Genomic DNA, 18,742 nt, shown 5'->3' on the forward strand with positions numbered 1-18,742 from the left:
TACAGCAGTCTTCCATGTTATTATTATTAGCCATATGGTGCAAGGAAGCCTGAGGCTTATGCTGCACCAGACAAAAAAAATTTCTGAGTTACCCTGAGAGAGAGAAAAGTAGAAGGAAATCACCAAGAAAGAGAAGAATGATGATATCCAGCTGAGGACCCTGGGTGTGCCAAGCCCATACTCACCAGAATTGAGCCACTGGGGCTGTGTATGTGCAACAGTATCAAAAGCTTTCCTGAAATCCAAGTATATGATATCAAAATTAATTTTTGCATCCATTTCCTTTGTAACCACATCAGAGTATCCAATCAAATTTGTCAGACAAGACTTAGTCTTTAACAAACTCATGCTGTGTCTGAATTATTACTGCAGCCTTGTCTCGTTGATCAAGCATTGCTTCCTTAACTAATGACTCCATTATTTTCCCCTGGAACAGAAGTTAAACTAACAGGTCTGTAATTACTTGTGTCACCCTTTGATCCCACTTTATGAACTAGGGACACATTTGCACATCTCCAGTCCATGGGGTCTCCCCTGAATCCCAGAAAATTTTCATATTTATGGTTTGCTTACTTCCTTTAATATAACTGGATAGATCCCATCCACCCCAGGTGCCTTTCTTATGTTCAACTTCAACAATGTCTCCTCCATTTTACTCTTAGTTATTCCAAAATCATTTAGTTCCCTGCCAGAGTTTAAGTTTCTGGCCTCCGCTTCCCTAAGGACTTCCTCATTTGTGAATATAGATTCAAAATACTCTTTCTGTTTATCAGCTACCTCAGCAGTTTCATCAACAGTCGAACCATCAATGTGAAGTGGACAAATCTGATCCACCTCCTTCCTTCTAGAGTTTACATAAGTAAAGTAGTCTTCACTGTTTTTCTTTGCATCCTTTGCCAAAGATTTCTCATAATCTGCCATTGCTTGCCTAACGTCTTTTATGATTTGATTACAGCCTACCACAGGATTCAGCATCTCCTGATAATTTATATGCATCCCATGCATTTTTCTTCTCTGCCACGAGTCTCATCAATTCATCTGACATCTGTTTAGGCCTAAACCTTGAACAGTATTTCTTAGTTGGTATGAAAAGCCTAAGATTAATTTCTTAGATGCTTCCCATTTACAATTTGCTGTTGGTAACATCATCACCACTGTACACCGTTTAAAAAATCTGAGACCACTGTAGTCACCTTTATGAAAGAAAAAATCATCTCTTTACTCCTGACGGTAGTTACATCTTTAAGTAAATTCCACATAAGTACACTATTACTGCCACCTAATGGTTCCTTTATCTGCAGATTCTTAATGCATGAAGAATCACCACTGATAATCAGATAAAAAGTATTACTGCCTCTGGTTGCCTCTCGAACATGCTGTTGTAGAAAACAATCATCCAATAAATCCACAAAGTCTCGATAGTGTGTAAGTGACCAACCCACAAGTTACAAACTATATCTGGGAAGTTAAAATCCCCCATTATAAGACAATCTGATTTACTGGTCCACTATTTCTCTGTACAGTTGTTCGTTGTACTCATCGGAGTCATTAGGCCTATAGCACACTCGTACTCTCCACTTGGTTTTTCCAGTGCTTATGTCACACCAAACTAATTCAACACTGCACTGTATACCCATGTCAACTAGATGCACTTCCTTAGATTTTGTGTGTGCCTTAACTAACAGCATCTCCCCTTCTATCCTGTCTGTATGCATTGCACTCCCCAATTCCAATTCTGCATTCCTTATCTCTGCATGACAACATGTCTTTGATATCCAAACAACATCAGTCTTTGTTGTCTTCACCAGCACCTCAAATTAATCAAATTTATTTACTATACTCCCAGCATTGGTGTACATGCAAGTATTCATTCATCTGTTCTTGCTCTTAGTTATCCTAACACATCCCATGTATTTACATGTTCTACGATGACTCCCAGGAGTCCTTGAAATCCCCAATACCTCGCTTTCCAGGTGTCTGCTCATTCCAACAGAAGCAGTGCAAGAATCACTTTCACCTCTGCCTGAGGCTACTGTTAATCTATTATTATGTGAATCCCCCCCCCAAGCTAGCAGTTATCCAACCCACCTAACCCTGCCTCGATAGCATCAGAAAATATTCTTGCATCCTTTCTATTTAATAGTATCCCATCCCTGTAGAAACCTCACTCATGTTAATAAGCACAGATCACGCTGAGTAAAATTCTATACCACAAGCCTGAGCCTTGCACAATCTCTCTCGGGCCAAATTGATTGATAAGGCATATTACATACACAAAACCAAAATTTCTTGGATATCTGCCATCACTTTCTTAAATGTTTATCAATCTTGCTCTATAATGAGGGAAAAATGGATAGTGTAGTCAATCAGTCCTTTTCAAATACAATTCTGTATCATTCCTTGCAAAAATACATTTTATTTTGAGACAATATTAGCCTGGAATAACCTTACCCTTAAATCCATGTCACAAACATATCATATTTATGTTTTCTTAGCATCCTAGGTTTCCTTTTTCACCCCTAGTGTTACTTTCTTTTGAACAGCTATTAATCTTGTATAAATCCAAAATATGCTCAACTATAGTCTAATTTTGCATATTTGGAGAAGCACTCTAACACCGCTCATAAATTCAACTTATATTGCAAAATTCACTATTTCTTTTGAACTTTTTCACTTTCTTTTGCATGCCTTTCTAAAGGTAAATTCCTGTGGATTTTATATCAGAAACATCTATAATTCTGACATTTTTACTAAGATGCATTTAGGGCTAAAGCCTCAAGCTGCAAGCAAATTTAGACTATGTATATATTAAGTGCAACAGCATCATTAATACACAGCCATTTCTGAATAAACAGAATATTTATAAAGTGGCATCGTTTTAGGTTATATATCATATTGTGAATACCTTCACAACAAGTTGCCATGACATTGCACTACTTCAAATAAGTAACGCTTCACCTATGGAGAAGACTAATGTTACTTATTCTCGAGAGAATAAGTAACACTTAATATATACATAGTCTAAATTTGCTCGCAGCTTGAGGCTTTAGCCCTAAATGCATCTTAGTTTAAATACATCATACACCATCAGGCATCTCTCATATTGTGGAGTTATACTTCATAACTGTTTTTCCATCATTGCATCACTCGGGTACCTACCCACCCACCGAAGAAGGGCCAAATAGCCCCGAAACAGCACCAGGGGGAGCCTGATGATGTCCGGAGTTTCCATGAATAGGTAACAACAGTCTTCTCCACTGGAGAAGCGTTGCCTATTCAAGGAGTTTGAGTTTTTGAGTGGTGTGAGTTGAAGGAGTTACTGTCCCTTTCATTCTTCTACACTGTTTCTTTTCCTCTTGCACTCCTACTATTACATTCCCTCTACCTTTCTGCTTTTCTAAATCTAATAGGGACAAGTGGATTGTCGAGTTATTATCCCACACATATAAAAATATGCCCTGAAACGGTGCCGTCTGGGGGGCCTGATGTCCAGTGAGTTTCCTCGAATAGGTAACAACAATCTTCTCTACTAGGGAAGTGTTGCCTATTCAAAGAATATATGAGCTTTCAGTGTGAGTTGAAGGAGCAACTGTCCCTTTCTTCCTTCTATGGCATTTCCTTCCTTTACCTCTCCTACTATCACCTTCCTATATCTTTATCTCTTTTCTAAGTCTAATAGGGATAGTATGAGGATAATCGAGAACTTTATCCCATACCATATTTCAAAACGGTGCCGTCTGGGTGGTGTGGTACCTATCTGAGAATAAGTAACATTAGTCTTCTCCTTAGGTGAAGCATTACTTATTCGAAGTAGTGCAATATCATGGCAACTCATTGTGAAGGTATTCACAATATGAGATATAACTTAAAATGATGCCGCTTTATAAATATTCTGTTTATTCAGAAATGGCTGTGTATTAATGATGCTATTGCACTTAATATATACATGTTCTGACATTTTTATAAACTAGTTTATTTAATAGTGCAATACCACATTAACACATGGTGAAGATGCTTCTGCAATAAGAGATGAGGGCACTTAGTAGCAAACTTCGTTTTCTCAATGCTACATAAGAAAAGTCAACTTTGGTCATTTACAATAATATTTTTTATAGCCCTCATAGCACCAGCTTTTGCCATTCAGTTAAATTAATTTTATTTTTATGCAATGTTTTTCATCTCATATATTGTGGATACTTCTTGTTTATTTTATTAGGTTGGTAAGGTTTTCACATTGCCTACCTACTCACTGATGAGACCCCAAACAGAGTTGAAACTTGAGTGAGTTTGAGTGGGCATGCAACTCTGAGATGAACTGAGGTTGTGAGTTTGTAGTAGCCTCTTCTGTTTGGCTTGGGTGGTTCATGTCTGTCTGTCTTTTCTATCAACTTTTTGCTTTTGTCTAATGTCCGTCAGAGGCCTTTTTTGAGATTTGCAGTTCTTTTTATTTTAAAATTAAAATGAGCCCATGGCAAACACTTTAAATAAAATAGCAATATGCTTCTCCATTTGAGCAGTGCAATACTACTAACTCAGAGGTGTCTTGGAAATACAAGAGTGGTGCACTTAGTAGGAAGCTTAATTTGCTCAATACTATGTAAGAAAAAAAGCTTTGGCCAGCACTTACTATAAGCTAGAATAAATATAAAATTATTGAAATGAAAAATTTATAATTCCTCCGAGCGGTTTAATACTAGAACATACATACAAAGAATGGTTAATATACAAAAGAGCTTTCGGCTGAGTAGACAGCCTTCTTCAGTTAAACAGAAAATATATATTAATATATTTTCTGTTTAACTGAAAATATATTAATATATATTCGGCTGAGTAGACAGCCTTCTTCAGTTAAACATAAAATATATATTAATATATTTTCTGTTTAACTGAAGAAGGCTGTCTACTCAGCCGAAAGCTCTTTTGTATATTAAGCATTCTTTGTATGTATGTTCTAGTATTAAACCGCTCTGATATTTTCTGTTTTTTTATTTCAATAATATGAATCCGGAGCGCATAGGCCTCTTTCACCATAAATATAAATACAACCAGTTGCCATTATATTTCACCTTCATGTTGAAAGAACTAAATTATCTTATTCCCTCTTCTGCTATTTTTTCCATTTACAAAAAAAAAAAAAAAAAACACGCCACAGATTTCAACAAAATTACTTTTGGGTTGGTGGGTGCAAGCAAAATTCTCCAGGATTCGGGTTATCAGCAGGGGGGGGGGGGAGATATATACACATTCACGCAGCATTAATGAACTTTTAGCAAAGAAAGCTGCTAGATGTAAGAGGCACAAAACTAAACACTAATAAAATGTACACTTTCACTAACCTTTTCCTAAAGCAAATTCTAAGCATTTTTCTCGCTTTCTGCTGCTATCAAAGACTGCTCCTGTCGGTAACCAGCCTGTGTAGTGTACGAAAACTTTATCACCAAAACCAGGCAGAGCTTCTCCTTCTCCTGTTTTCATAATTTCCTTCAACACGCCCCTATTTTTTTCGGGAGTTATATCAATTGCGTTTTCACCTATTATTGTTTCGCTAACGGAATGGGTTTCCATTACTGTTTCTCGATTGTGGTCTATCGTTTCAACAAATGTCTCATTCATTTCGGTCTTTAAGACTCCATCCGAATCAGGATTGTTGTTTAATTCTTTTTCGATCTTAGTCATATTATGAAAACAAAAATCAGTTGAAAGACCAACTTAAAAATAATAAAAATTACGGAAATATGTTTGCAAGTATTAAGTAATTACACGCTCAATTATATGAATTAAAATTCTTATAACAAATGTACTTGTAGCTAACACACGGTTGAACACAAAAATTAAACTACCCTCCAGCTGATATCAACACAAGAACAAACCCACAAAAGTTTTGTGACTGGCCATAGAGTAGAGCGCACTCTATAGTTTCATCTTTTCACATCAACAACAAAGTTGTAAATAAAATGATTTCCTTCAGAGGAAATCTATTTTTATCGGGGCGACAAATCGCTATATATATTTTATACATCCTTTATAAACACATGGAAGTATTTAGAAAAAAGACGATTGTGTACTTCTAGGAAGAAAGGTTCAGCTCTTAGTAAGATAAACCCCAGGGGCTCACATCTAGTGAGTATGGGCTTGGCACACCCAGGGTGCTGAGCTGGATATCATCATTCTTCTTTTTCTTGGTGATTCCCTTTTACTTCTCTCTTTCTCTCTGAGTAATTCAGAATTTTTTTTTTTTTTTTTTTCTTTTGGCTAGTGCAGCATAAGCTTCAGGCTTCCTTGAACCATATGGCTAATAATAATAATAATAATAATAATAATAATAATAATAATAATAATAATAATAATAATAATAATAGTGTAGTTATAACATTGAGCCACAAGATCAATGGAACGAAGTCCACCCGCGCCTCCTTCCACTTCCAGCCCTGTTAATGGCAGCAACTTGTGAGACACCACTCAATATCAGGAATGAGGAGAGAAACCTAGATTGCCAACCAACGCTGTAATAACAACGCTGTATTTTTGCAACTGGTGAAGAATAATAAATACTGTATGCAGCACCTCCATAGTTACAGAATGCCTGTTGTGCCCCGAACTTTGTTTGCTTCGACATTGTTCCGAAAATAATCTGACTTGTAAGTTACTGCAAGTGCATCATTTCCACACGTCTTCTGGAAATTAAGCACATCTCATATTATGAATACCTTCACAACGAGTTTTTATTGTTATTATTATCAGCCATAAGGTGCACGGAAGCCTGAGGCTTATGCTGCACCAGTCAAAAAATATTTTCTGAGTTACCCAGAGAGAGAGAGAGAGAGAGAGAGAATGTCAGAAGTGAAAGGAGTCACCAAGAAATAGAAGAATGATGATATCCAGCTCAGCACCAAGCCCATACTCACCAGATGTGAACCCCTGGAGTTACCATGATATTGCACTACCTCGAATAAGTAACGCAGCGTTTCTCAAACTGTGTTCCCCGAGATGTGAACAAGTGTTCAGTGAAAAATCGTAATTAATAATTTAAAAAAATAAAATAAATAAATTTTGCATATCTGTAGGGTACACCACTTTGTATCATTATAATATTTAACATTTTTTTTTTTTCGGTTATTAATATACTGGCATACACTAACAATCAAACAGACCGCGGAACACTTTATTTTGGCGGGTTTTTGCATAGAGAAGTGTGCGTAGAGGTAATGACATCTATGAAAAAGTAGCAATGAAGTGATCTAATATGCCATTCGTATGCGATTTAGCCTGAGTACACGGGGTTGAAGGAGAGAGAAAAGCAAACCGATACCATAACTAAACTCACTTCCTTGTATACATTTTTTTGATAATTATCAGTATTCCGAAATATTAAATGACCATGGATTTGTGGTTGAAAAAAGGAACTTTAAAACGAGAAGCAAGTGCTTCTAAGTATTGCAACTGTGGTTGATGAAAACAAACACAATTTTGTCACACTTCAAAGTGCGGATAAACAATCGCAGCCTTTTGTTCCCCAAAAAATCTGAAGTGGAAAAACAAGTACAAACTAATGAAAGACCAAAACGAAAGTATGAAGACAGTTATTTGAATTTCGGCTTTACATGAGTTGGAAATAAAGGTGCGCAGTGCGTCGTATGTAATAAAATATTAGCAAACAATTCTTTCGCTCCCGCTAAACTTGTGTTTCGTAAGTATTCCGTAAATATATTGTGAGATGAAAAGTGTTCCGTGACTTAAGAAGTTTGGGAAACGCTGGTATACACCATGAATTGCCAGACTAATAGAGCAAACTTATCTGCAAAAAGACCTAAACCTCCCAAACACTTCCTCATTCATTTCACAAATATACGTGGTCTCAGTTCTAATCACAATGATGTCCATTTCCACTTACAAAAAAAAAAAAATTATGACATTAGGATCCCCTGTAAATGATTACATCTACCCATATATTTATTTTATCTGTAAATTGCGTGTGTCCTCTGGTCGATTTGCTGGACGAAAAAAACCGTTTCTGGGGGGGGGGGGGAACGCTATCTACGCCTGAGACCGACTAACTCGGCCGCGGATTCGAACCTGGGCCTTTACAACCCAGTGTGGGGAGGACGGTGACAATACCACTGTGCTACCGCGCAGCCCATTTCTACTTACATTTTTTCATTCATTCATTTATAAATTACACACAATATACATCAAAAGATTATATATATGATCTTTATTGTAAGGTTCCGTACATCAAAGTATATACATCATTTATATACAATATATATTTACATATAATTAGATGCTCTGTACATATCATTAAACACTCGTGTGTGTGTGTGTGTGTGTGTGTGTGTGTGTGTGTGTGTGTGTGTGTGTGTGTGTGTGTGTGTGTGTGTGTGTGTGTGTGTGTGTGTGTGTGTGTGTGTGTGTGTGTACACACAATTATTTACAAATTATATACAAAAAAGATATATATACAATTTTACATATATACATATATAAGATACTATATTACATATGAATAGGGGGCTGTCAGCGGCCGCTGACCGCCTCCAAGCACAAGGAGCCGCGCCTGGGTCTACTATCACCTTTAGTGCCTTGTGCACAAATCTCGCACCCACCGGAGATAGTGCAATATCGGTGGGTGCCAACAATCCCGCCCCCCTGGGTGCCCAAACCTGGAAACCAGCAAAAAAAAAAAAAAAAACTAGTGGAAAAATATCCAAGCCAATTTACATTTGTTCAAGATACTAGAATTTTAACTCTAAATCCTAGAAATACAATTAAATTTACATATCTTACAATAAATCATTCTATTTATATTTAATGGGATAAAAACGTATATACATATATATATATTATCAACTTCTCATCTGCCAGCTTTCTATTCGATTTTGTATTTGAGTTCTTAGTTCAAGTCTTTTCTTAAAGACCAATTCTGCAAAGGTCTGGAAAGTCTCAAAGTTTGTTTTGTTATAAACTAGTATTTCTACATTCTCCTCAGCTAGACCTGGAACCTGATTAAGTAGCAATACTCGATGGTCTGTATACTGTGCAAAATTATACTGTGTGAAAGATTGTGCAAGGCTCAAGGGGTAGAATTTTTTTCAGCCTGGACTGTACTTGTTAATAGGAGAGATTGCTTCTACAGGGATGGGATACACTTAAATAGAAAGGGTGCAAGAATATTTGCTGATGCTATCGAGGCAGTATTAGGTGGGTCGGAAAACTGCTAGTTTGGGGGGATACAAAGACTAATAGTTTAACAGTAACCGCAGGCAGAGGTGAAGGCGATTCTTGCACAACTTCTATTAGAATAAGAAGCGACCTGGAGCGAGGGGTGTTGGGGGTTTCAGGGACGGATGGCAGTCATCATGGAATAGTTGGGTATATGGGATGTGTTAGGGTAACCAGGAATAGGCATAGGAGCATGTATGCTTGCATGTATACCAATGCTAGAAGTATAGTAAATAAATTTGATGAATTTGAAGTGTTGGTCAAGACATCAAAGGCGGATATTGTTGGGATAGCAGAGACGTGGTGTCACAAAGATATAAGGAATGCAGAACTGGAATTTGGGGAGTACAATGTGTACAGAAAGGATAGACAGGACAGAAAGGGAGGGGGTGTTATGCTGTTAATTAAGAAAAACATAAAATCAAAGGAAGTGCACCCAGTTAATATAGATGAACAGTGCTCTGTTGAGTCAGTTTGGTGCGAGATAAGCACTGCGAAAGGAAAAATAAGGGTAGGAGTGTGTTATAGGCCTAATGACTTGAATGAGTACAATGAACAATTGTACAGAGAAATAGAGTGGGCCAGTAAATCTGAATGTCTTATAATGGGGGATTTTAACTTCCCAGATATTGACTGGAACTTGTGGGTTGGTCACTCACACACCAGTCAGACTTTTGTGGATTTATTGGATGATTGTTTTCTGCAGCAGCATGTTCGAGAGGCAACCAGAGAAAGTAACACTCTTGATCTGGTTATCAGCAGTGATCATTCGTGTATTAAGAATTTGCAGATAAAGGAACCACTAGGTGGCAGTGATCACAGTGTGCTGAAGTGGGATTTACTCAAAGAGGTAACTACCGTCAGGGGTAAAGGAAAGGGTTTTTGCTTCCGTAAAGGGGAGTTCAGTGGTCTCAGACAGTTTTTAAATTCTGTACAGTGGGATCAACTGACGATGTTACCAACAGTAAATTCTAAGTGGGAAGCATTCAAGGAATTAATCGTGGAAGCTACTAGACTTTATATACCGATTAAGAAATATCGTTCAAGGTTTAGGCCTAAATGGTTATCAAATGAACTAATGAGACTCGTGACAGAGAAGAAAAATGCATGGGATGCATATAAATTATCAGGTGACGCAGAAGCCTGTGGCAGATATAAGCTAGTCTGTAATCAGGTCACAAAGGAGGTTCGGCAGGCGAAGGCGGATTACGAGAAATCTTTGGCAAAGGATGCTAAGAAAAACAGCAAGGATTTCTTTACTTATATAAACTCTAAAAGGAAGGGGATGAATATGATTGGTCCACTTGACATCGATGGTTCGACTGTTGATGATCCTGCTCAGATAGCAAACAAACTGAATGAGTATTTTGCATCTACATTCACACGTGAGGAATTATTACAGTTTGAAAATGGAAGAAGGTTATCAAATTGTAGCAGTGTGCTTAATGATTTTGTAATAACTGAGAGCAAAGTGGAGGAGAAATTGTTGAAGTTAAACATAAGAAAGGCACCTGGGGTGGATGGGATCTATCCAGTTATTTTAAAGGAGGCGGCAAAGCAACTAAGCAAACCCTTAGCCATAATTATGAGAGCATCCTTGGACTCAGGGGAGGTTCCCACGGACTGGAGATGTGCAAATGTGTCCCCAATTCACAAAGGTGGATCGAAGGGTGACACGAGTAATTACAGACCAGTTAGTTTAACTTCTGTTCCGGGTAAAATAATGGAGTCACTGGTTAAAGATGCATTGCAGGATCATCTAGACAAGACTGCAGCAATAATTCAAACACAGCATGGGTTTGTTAAGGGAAAGTCTTGTCTGACAAATTTGATTGGTTATTATGATGTGGTCACAAAGGAACTGGATGCGAAAAATTATTTTGATATCATATACTTGGATTTCAGGAAAGCTTTTGACACTGTTGCGCATGAAAGACTACTGTACAAATTGGAGCAGAATGGTATTAAGGGTAAGTTGCTACAATGGATAAAAGGATGGTTAAGTGGGAGAAGACAGAGGGTGGTAATCAATGGGTGCTGCTCTTCATGGACTAATGTTATTAGTGGAGTCCCACAGGGTTCGGTGTTGGGTCCACTGTTGTTTTGTGTATTTATCAATGATATTGATGAAGGTATATCAGGCTTAATGTCGAAGTTTGCAGATGACACAAAGGTTGGCAGGGTTGTTAATGACAGTAATGGCAGTGTGCTACTGCAACAGGATCTAGATAATTTGGGCAGATGGGCTAAGAAGTGGCAACTGAAGTTCAACCTTGACAAATGCAAAGTACTGCATATGGGTAGAAGTAACCCCAGAGAAACGTACCAACTGTGTGGTACTACACTTAAGGTGGTAGAAAATGAAAAAGACCTGGGAGTAATTGTGCAGTCAGATATGAAGTTTTCTGAGCAATGCAGACAGGCTGCTAGGGGAGGTCATGGGGTTTTGTCAATGATATATAGGAATTTTGCTAGCAGGGAAAAGGAGGTGATTGTCCCTCTGTATAAGGCAATGGTCAGGCCACGCCTTGAGTACTGCGTACAGGTCTGGAGGCCTCATTTTGGGAAGGATGTAGATTTGCTTGAGCGTGTACAGAGAAGAGCAACACGATTGGTGAGGGGAATGAAGGGATTCTCTTACCAAGAGAGGCTTAAGTTCTGCAAATTGCAGTGGCTGGAGACTAGGCACCTGCGCGGTGATCTGATTGAGGTCTATAAGGCCTTGAATGGGTTGAGCACGCTGAATTCTGATGGGATCCTTCCACTTGTTCAGATTACGAACCTCGGGGACATAAGTTCAAATTAAGAAAGGACAGATGTAGAATAGATGTGCGGAAATTTGCCTTTAGCCAGCGGGTGGTTAATTGCTGGAACAAACTTCCATCTGTCGTTGTGGAAGTTGATAGGTTAAATAAATTTAAGGAGGAACTGGACAGGCATTTGGAGGGAATGGCGTGATGATTTTTTTTTTTTTTTTTTTTTTTTGGCTGATGCTGCATAAGCTCCTACACTTGCTTTCTTGCATCATGTGCCACTACTACTACTACTACTACTACTACTACTACTACTACTACTGCGGCCAAAATAGTAAAACATGGATCCAGTCCTCCACTTGACTACAGGTGCAAAAAGGTTCCGGCTCCAAACCTCTGCCGAAAAGTTTGGCCCTCAAACGTCCATGGCCTGTTAACAAATACGTCGTAAACATGCTTGATGCAAACTATGAAACAGAAGGTTGAATAACAAAAGAGGGCGCTGACTCTCTTTAAAAATTACAGCTGTGAATTACAGGCTCCGAAAAAGCGATAAGTGTTAGCCATTTTATTTACCTAATTGTAATTTTATATTGAACTTTATAAGAAGCCATATAATTTTAGATATGCTGGTTATTTTGATTTTTAATTTAGATAACACTTTTTGCAGATTACTACTTAATATAGGAGCGGATGGGATCAATCCAGTTATATTAAAGGAGGCAGCAAAGAAAGTAAGCAAACCGTTTAGCCATAATTATGAGAGCTTCCTTAGACTCAGGGGAGGTACCCACACGCTGGAGGTGTGCAAATGTAACGCCAATTCACAAAGGAGGATCAAAGGCTGACACAAGTAATTACAGACCTGTGAGTTTAACTTCTGTTCCAGGAAAATTAATGGAAGCACTGGTTAAAGAAGCACTGCAGGATCATCTTGACAAGAATTCAGATATAGCTCAGACACAGCATGGTTTTTTTAAGGGAAGGTCTTGCCTGACCAATTTGATTGGATACTATGATGTTGTCACAAAAGAATTGGATGCAGGGAATAACTTTGATATTATATATTTGGATCTTACAAAGGCTTTTGATACTGTTGCACATGGAAGACTGCTGCACAAATTGGAGCAGTGTGGCATTGGTGGCAAATTGTTGCTATGGATAAAGGGATGGTTGAGTGGCAGAAGACAGAGAGTGGTAATTAATGGACACTGCTCATCGTGGACTAATGTTATCAGTGGAGTCCCTCAGGGTTCAATGTTGGGTCCATTATTGTTCTCTGTGATTATAAATGATATTGATGATTATATATCGAGCTTAATGTCCAAGTTTGCAGACGATACAAAGGTTGGCAGTGTTGTTAAGGACGCTACTGACGCTCTGCTGCTGCAACAGGATCTGGAAAGTTGAGCAGATGGGCTCAGAGGTGGCAAATGAAGTTCAAAATTGACAAATGTAAAGTACTACATATGGGAAACAGCAACCCCAGAGCAACGTATCAACTCTGTTGGTACTACACTGACAGTGGTAGAGAATGAAAACGACCTTTTCATTCTCAAAAAGTAGAGAATGAAAAGGACCTGGGGGTAATAGTGCAGGCAGACATGAAGTTATCTGAGCAGTGCAGACGGGCTGCTAGAGTAGCTCATGGTGTCTTGTCAATGATATACAGGAATTTTTCTAGCAGGGATAGAAACGCCTTGAGTACTGTATACAGGTCTGGAGGCCTCATTTCAAGAAGGATGTAGAGCTGCTAGAACGAGTACAGAGAAGGGCAACAAGGTTAGTGAAAGGAACGAAGGGTTGCTCTTACGAAGAAAGGCTTAAGTTTTGCAAATTACAGTGTCTGGAGACTAGGCACCGGCGAGGTGATCTGATAGAGGGGTATAAAGCCTTGAATGGTTTGAGCATGCACAATGCTGATGGTATACTGCCTCTTGCTCAGAATAATCACCTGATAGGGCATAAATTCAAATTGAGGAAAGACAGATGTAGGATAGATGTGCGGAAATTTGCCTTTAGCCAGCGGGTAGTTGATTGATGGAACAGACTTCCATCCCTTGTTGTGGAAGTTGATAGCCTAAATAAATTTAAGGCTCAGCTGGATAGGTATTTCGAACGAAAGGAGGGATGAAGTGGAAGGGTTTCTTATTTTTTTTTTTTGGCTGATGCTGCATAAGCTTGCTTTCTTGCATCATATGCCTCTACTAATGTTTAATGCTAATTCCAATGGGTAAAACCGTTGTTTCGTTCGAATATTGCAGCTATTGATTTTGTATAGAGTGGCAGGGAATTCAAATTTTTAATTGTGGTAACTAGGTAGCTCTAACGGAAAATTATGTAGCGTTATTCGCATCCCTGCATTTAGGATTTTATTAGATAGCGTAGTATTGACAATTAATTAATTAAATTTATTGATCTTATTCATTTAAAATATCATACCACAGACTACAGCAGAAAAGCATCGGGGACAAAGTGGCAGGAGTGCTGTGACTCGGGGGAGAACTGAGGGAAGCGATTCTCCAACCCATCACAGCCTAAAAAAAATGTGCAACTTGTGAAATATTTGCCGAAATCTCTAGAACGGAACACGATCTAGCCAAGGAGGATGTCTTTGTGTATGCCAGGTGCAGAGAGTGTCTAGAAATTAGGCGTCAACTCAGCGTTCTGATGGGCGTCTATGAGAGCTTGAGGTGTAGGGTAGATGGCTCGAAGAAATTAATATGAGGGGCCCGTCAAGCTCTCAGCTGCCCATCTCAACGCCAGAGCTCACTCCTGGGCATCAGGCAACACAGCAGCAATCTCCCAGGCAGAATGCGCTGATCACACAGGAGTTAGTTATGGCGGATATTATTGGTATAACAGAAACATGGTGTCACACAGGTATAAGGAATGCAGATCTGCAATTTGGGGAGTACAATGTGTACAGAAAGGATAGGGAGGAGGGGTTATGCTGTAAATTAAAAAAAATATAAAATCAAAAGGAGTGCATCAAAAGAAGAAGAAGGGGATACAAGTACTAATAGATTAACAGTAGCCACTGGCAGAGGTGAAAGTGATTCTTGCACTGCTTCTATTGGAATGAGCCGCAGCCTGGAAAATAAGATGCAGGATATTTCAGAGACTGCTGGGAATCATTGGGGTACAAATAAACACATAGGTTGTGTTAGGGTAGCTAAGAAAAAGAACAGGTGCATGTATACTTGCGTGTACACCAATGCTAGGAGTTAAGTAAATAAATTTGATGAATTTGAGGTATTGCTCAAAACAACAAAGGCAGATATTGTGGGGATTTCAGAGACGTGGTGTCACACAGACATAAGGAATGCTGAACTGAAATTTGGGGAGTACAATGTCTACAGAAAGGATAGACAGGATAAGAAGGGAGGAGGGGTTATGCTATTAGTTAAGAAATACAAAAAATCCAAGGAAGTGAAGCCAGTCGACATTGCTGGACAGTGCAGTGTCGAGTCAGTTTGGTGTGACATAAGCATTGGGAGATCAACATTGAGAGTAGGAGTGTGCTATAGGCTGTAAAATAGCTTTATTTTACCTCTTGGACTTCTTTAATAAGTAATCTGGGTAACGCCAATACTTTGCCACGGCCTGTATAAGTAAAACGTCCTCCCTCCCCAACGGAGAAGGTTGCGTCGCTGCCCCCTGTGGTGTGCAGGTGACGCCGCGCGAGTGAAACAGTATCGCCCCGTCATGTGCCGCCCGCTAGTGGAGAGTGGTCATCTTTCCCCAGGCAGCATGCTGACGCATGTTTACAAAAAAGAGAAAGGGAGATGTGACACTCTGCAGAGAGAAAAGTTGCCCCTGTAAGAGTCATACTACTGATGCCGACTGAATCACGTATCAGCGGAATGTTTGGTAGTGGGGAGACTAAAAAGGGGAGAGGTGAATGTCACATAAACTTCTCCAAAGCAGCCCTGCACGAATATGCAAGCCCCTTCATAAATATCGTCCTTGGGTGAGTCAGGTCCTAAAAGTGTCAAGCAAAAACCCTTTTTGCCTGGCCATCCAAATGAACACCTGCATCTGAGAGGGGAAAGCAGAAAGGGGACAAACTTATATATAGAGATTGAGAACAAAGCAGAGTTTTCTAGGAGTCCAGGGAGTGGTCCAGTTGGTTGTTCAGAGAGCTGCGAGTTGCTGCCCAGTTGCTGTCTAGTAGTCGTGGTCCAGTGGTCGTAGTCTAGTTGATTGGAGAGAAGTAAGAAGAGAGAGGCAGAGAGCGCTATTTTCCCAATTAGAAGTGAGACGAGATGATGCCAGAGATAATGAAGTCCTCGCTCCGACGTGGCTCGGAACTGTGTGGTAAGTTCATTCTATCTTACCAATAGAATTGCACATGATAGAAGGCTATATTACTCTATACATTAAAAGTCATATTATACCCACCTTTCTTCTCAATAAAGTAAGCTTTAAGATGTATTTTAATGTGATGGTAACAGTAAAGTAACATTGTCCAGTGATACTATATTGCTTTTATATTATTACCTTGGCTACTTACTTAACACGAAGATAGGAGAACATCTATGTCATCATTTAAAGGAAAGGAATCGTTGTCCGCCTAACTAGATGAAGATACACAGACTTAATGTACCAACCAAATTTCCCTTAAACTAAATTAACCATTATCTTGATACTAGACACTATTATATTGAGTTTATTGTACATTTATATGTAATGTTGTAGTTTAATAAACCATGTTTGTTTGCTAACTTTGCCTCATGACATTCTCTGGTTACACACAGACCACGGAATCCGAATTAAGAAAGAACCTTTATTTGCGGCCACTCTCGAGGCTCTGTTAATTCAATAGAGAATCAGGGTGGAGAACACAACGCCCTCCGATGTTGCCAATTTTATTCCACGAATAAGATTGAAGAACACGTGAGGTTTATGTCCTAATTCAAACTGGTAGACGAGCACATTAAAACCCGACTCTCTGGACATTCATTTTAGTGTTGAGCATGCTTGAAAGGTGTATGGATATTGATGAAAGTTACACAGCATGCCCGCGCTATAACGGAGAGAAAAGGCGGCGTTACACTGGCGCTAATCGCGACCAGGATTGGATGTGTCATTTCGGGATGAAAAATTGTTTTATGAGTACTTATTGGTAACTAGGATTGCTGTAGACTGAAGTGTGAAACAGCAGTAGAACGAACGAAAATAAAGAAGAAGAAATAGAAGAAAATTACTACTGTAGAAGAGAAGGCACTAGTACCGTGGATGTGTTTGCAGAGAATGGTAGAGGCATTTTGTTTTTCAGCACATCAGCACAAGTAATACGGTCGTCTTCAGGAACACCCACATTCAACAACAGTTAGCAACTAGTAACTAGTATTATTTTTACGTCTAAGAGAGAAGGGAAAACCAATATAATAAATAGTTGCTATATGTTGTAACACTTTTGTTTAGGATTATTGATTACTAACGTTATATAATTCTGTTTTCAGCAACGTAAAGGTAGGTCACACTATTTTGGAAAACGGGATCCCACAGTACATAGATAGGCTTACCCCAACATTTTATCTGAAAACTAATAGGGTCATCTAATTTCACTTACACAGGAATAAGTTTAAAATGGAGGGACAGTCCCCACAAACCACACAGGTCGGAATAGATCCTTCAGCTCCATTATGCGTAACAGAACAGACTCAGTCTCCTCCCGATGCAGCTAGGCTGCAGTTGGCTAATATTGCAGGTTACTTGGGTCTTGTTCCAGTTTTTTCAGGCAGCCCTGATGAAGGCCCATCTGTTCAATATTTTTTCGAAATGCTCGAAAGCGTAGGGGAATTAGCTCTTTGGGGAAATTCTGAACTTTTGGCAGTCTGTAAAGCTAAGTTTCGCTCTCTTGCAGCAGAATTCTTAGCACAGTCGTTAGAATTACGTAGAGGAAAAGATTATACCGTGTTCAAGAATGCAATCTTAGCCCAGTTCGAAAAAACGGAACCAATAGTGACATGCTTGAGTCAATTCTCAAATGCTGTTCAGGGGCCCACCGAAAATGTGGCGAATTTTAGCGCCCGCGTCAGAAATTTGGCACAACTAGCGTTTAAAACCCAAAGTGAGTCGCCTGAGGCATTATCAATTTTAGACCAGGCTATGTTGGCTCAATTTCTCAGGGGGGTATCAAATAAAATTAGAAGGATGGTGCTCTCTCAAAATCCGTTAACTTTCTCACAGGCGATAAACATAGTGAAGCGTGAGGAAACAAATGACCTCATATCGGATTCAAAACATAGATCCGTTAACACTCTTTGTGGGCAAACTAATAGTGATGGAGAAATGCTCAATCAACAAGTAAGCTATTTTAAAGAATTTTTAAAGCCGTTACAAGAACAGATACGAGACCTACAACAATCGTTATATACTCTATCAGTAAATAATGTTATGCAAAATAAATTAGAAACGCAAGGCACTACAAACAATGGAAATAATTTATATCAAAAATGGAGCACTGGAGCTTATGCATCTTCCCCTCGTGCGACCGCGAAGCGTTCCCTGTAAGGCAATTACAGTCGAACAGGGCGTTGCCAAGAGACGCTAGCGATACTCGCTGTCACAGGCGCTACGGAGAGCCGAGTTATGCCGGGAAGCAAGCATACTGTGATCAAGCTAATACTACAGAAGGCAGGGGCCGTTGTTCTGATCGATGCGGCTGTCGGTGCAACTCTTACCCGACGCCAGATTGTTCTCCTCCTCGGTGCGCGAGGTATACCGCGCGCGAGTACACTACCTTACCAAAAAATGGGACA

At 39.2% G+C, this 18,742-nt stretch overlaps 1 protein-coding gene across 1 annotated transcript in view; it reads right to left on the reverse strand.

Moving 5' to 3' along the window:
• LOC150077323 (peptidyl-prolyl cis-trans isomerase FKBP4-like) overlaps nucleotides 1-5,753 on the reverse strand; it is a 132,795-nt gene extending 127,042 nt beyond the window's left edge. The window contains exon 1 of the mRNA XM_090386981.1: nucleotides 5,337-5,753. Coding sequence (XP_090243107.1) covers nucleotides 5,337-5,676 — 340 coding nt within the window. The 5' untranslated portion in view covers nucleotides 5,677-5,753. The remainder of the gene's footprint in view (nucleotides 1-5,336) is intronic.
• Between the last annotated feature and the right edge of the window lie 12,989 nt (nucleotides 5,754-18,742).

The sequence above is a fragment of the Mastigoproctus giganteus genome, chromosome 12 (assembly GCF_048544385.1).
Source record: "Mastigoproctus giganteus isolate SK-2022 chromosome 12, ASM4854438v1, whole genome shotgun sequence".
Taxonomy (NCBI): Eukaryota; Metazoa; Arthropoda; class Arachnida; order Uropygi; family Thelyphonidae; genus Mastigoproctus; species Mastigoproctus giganteus.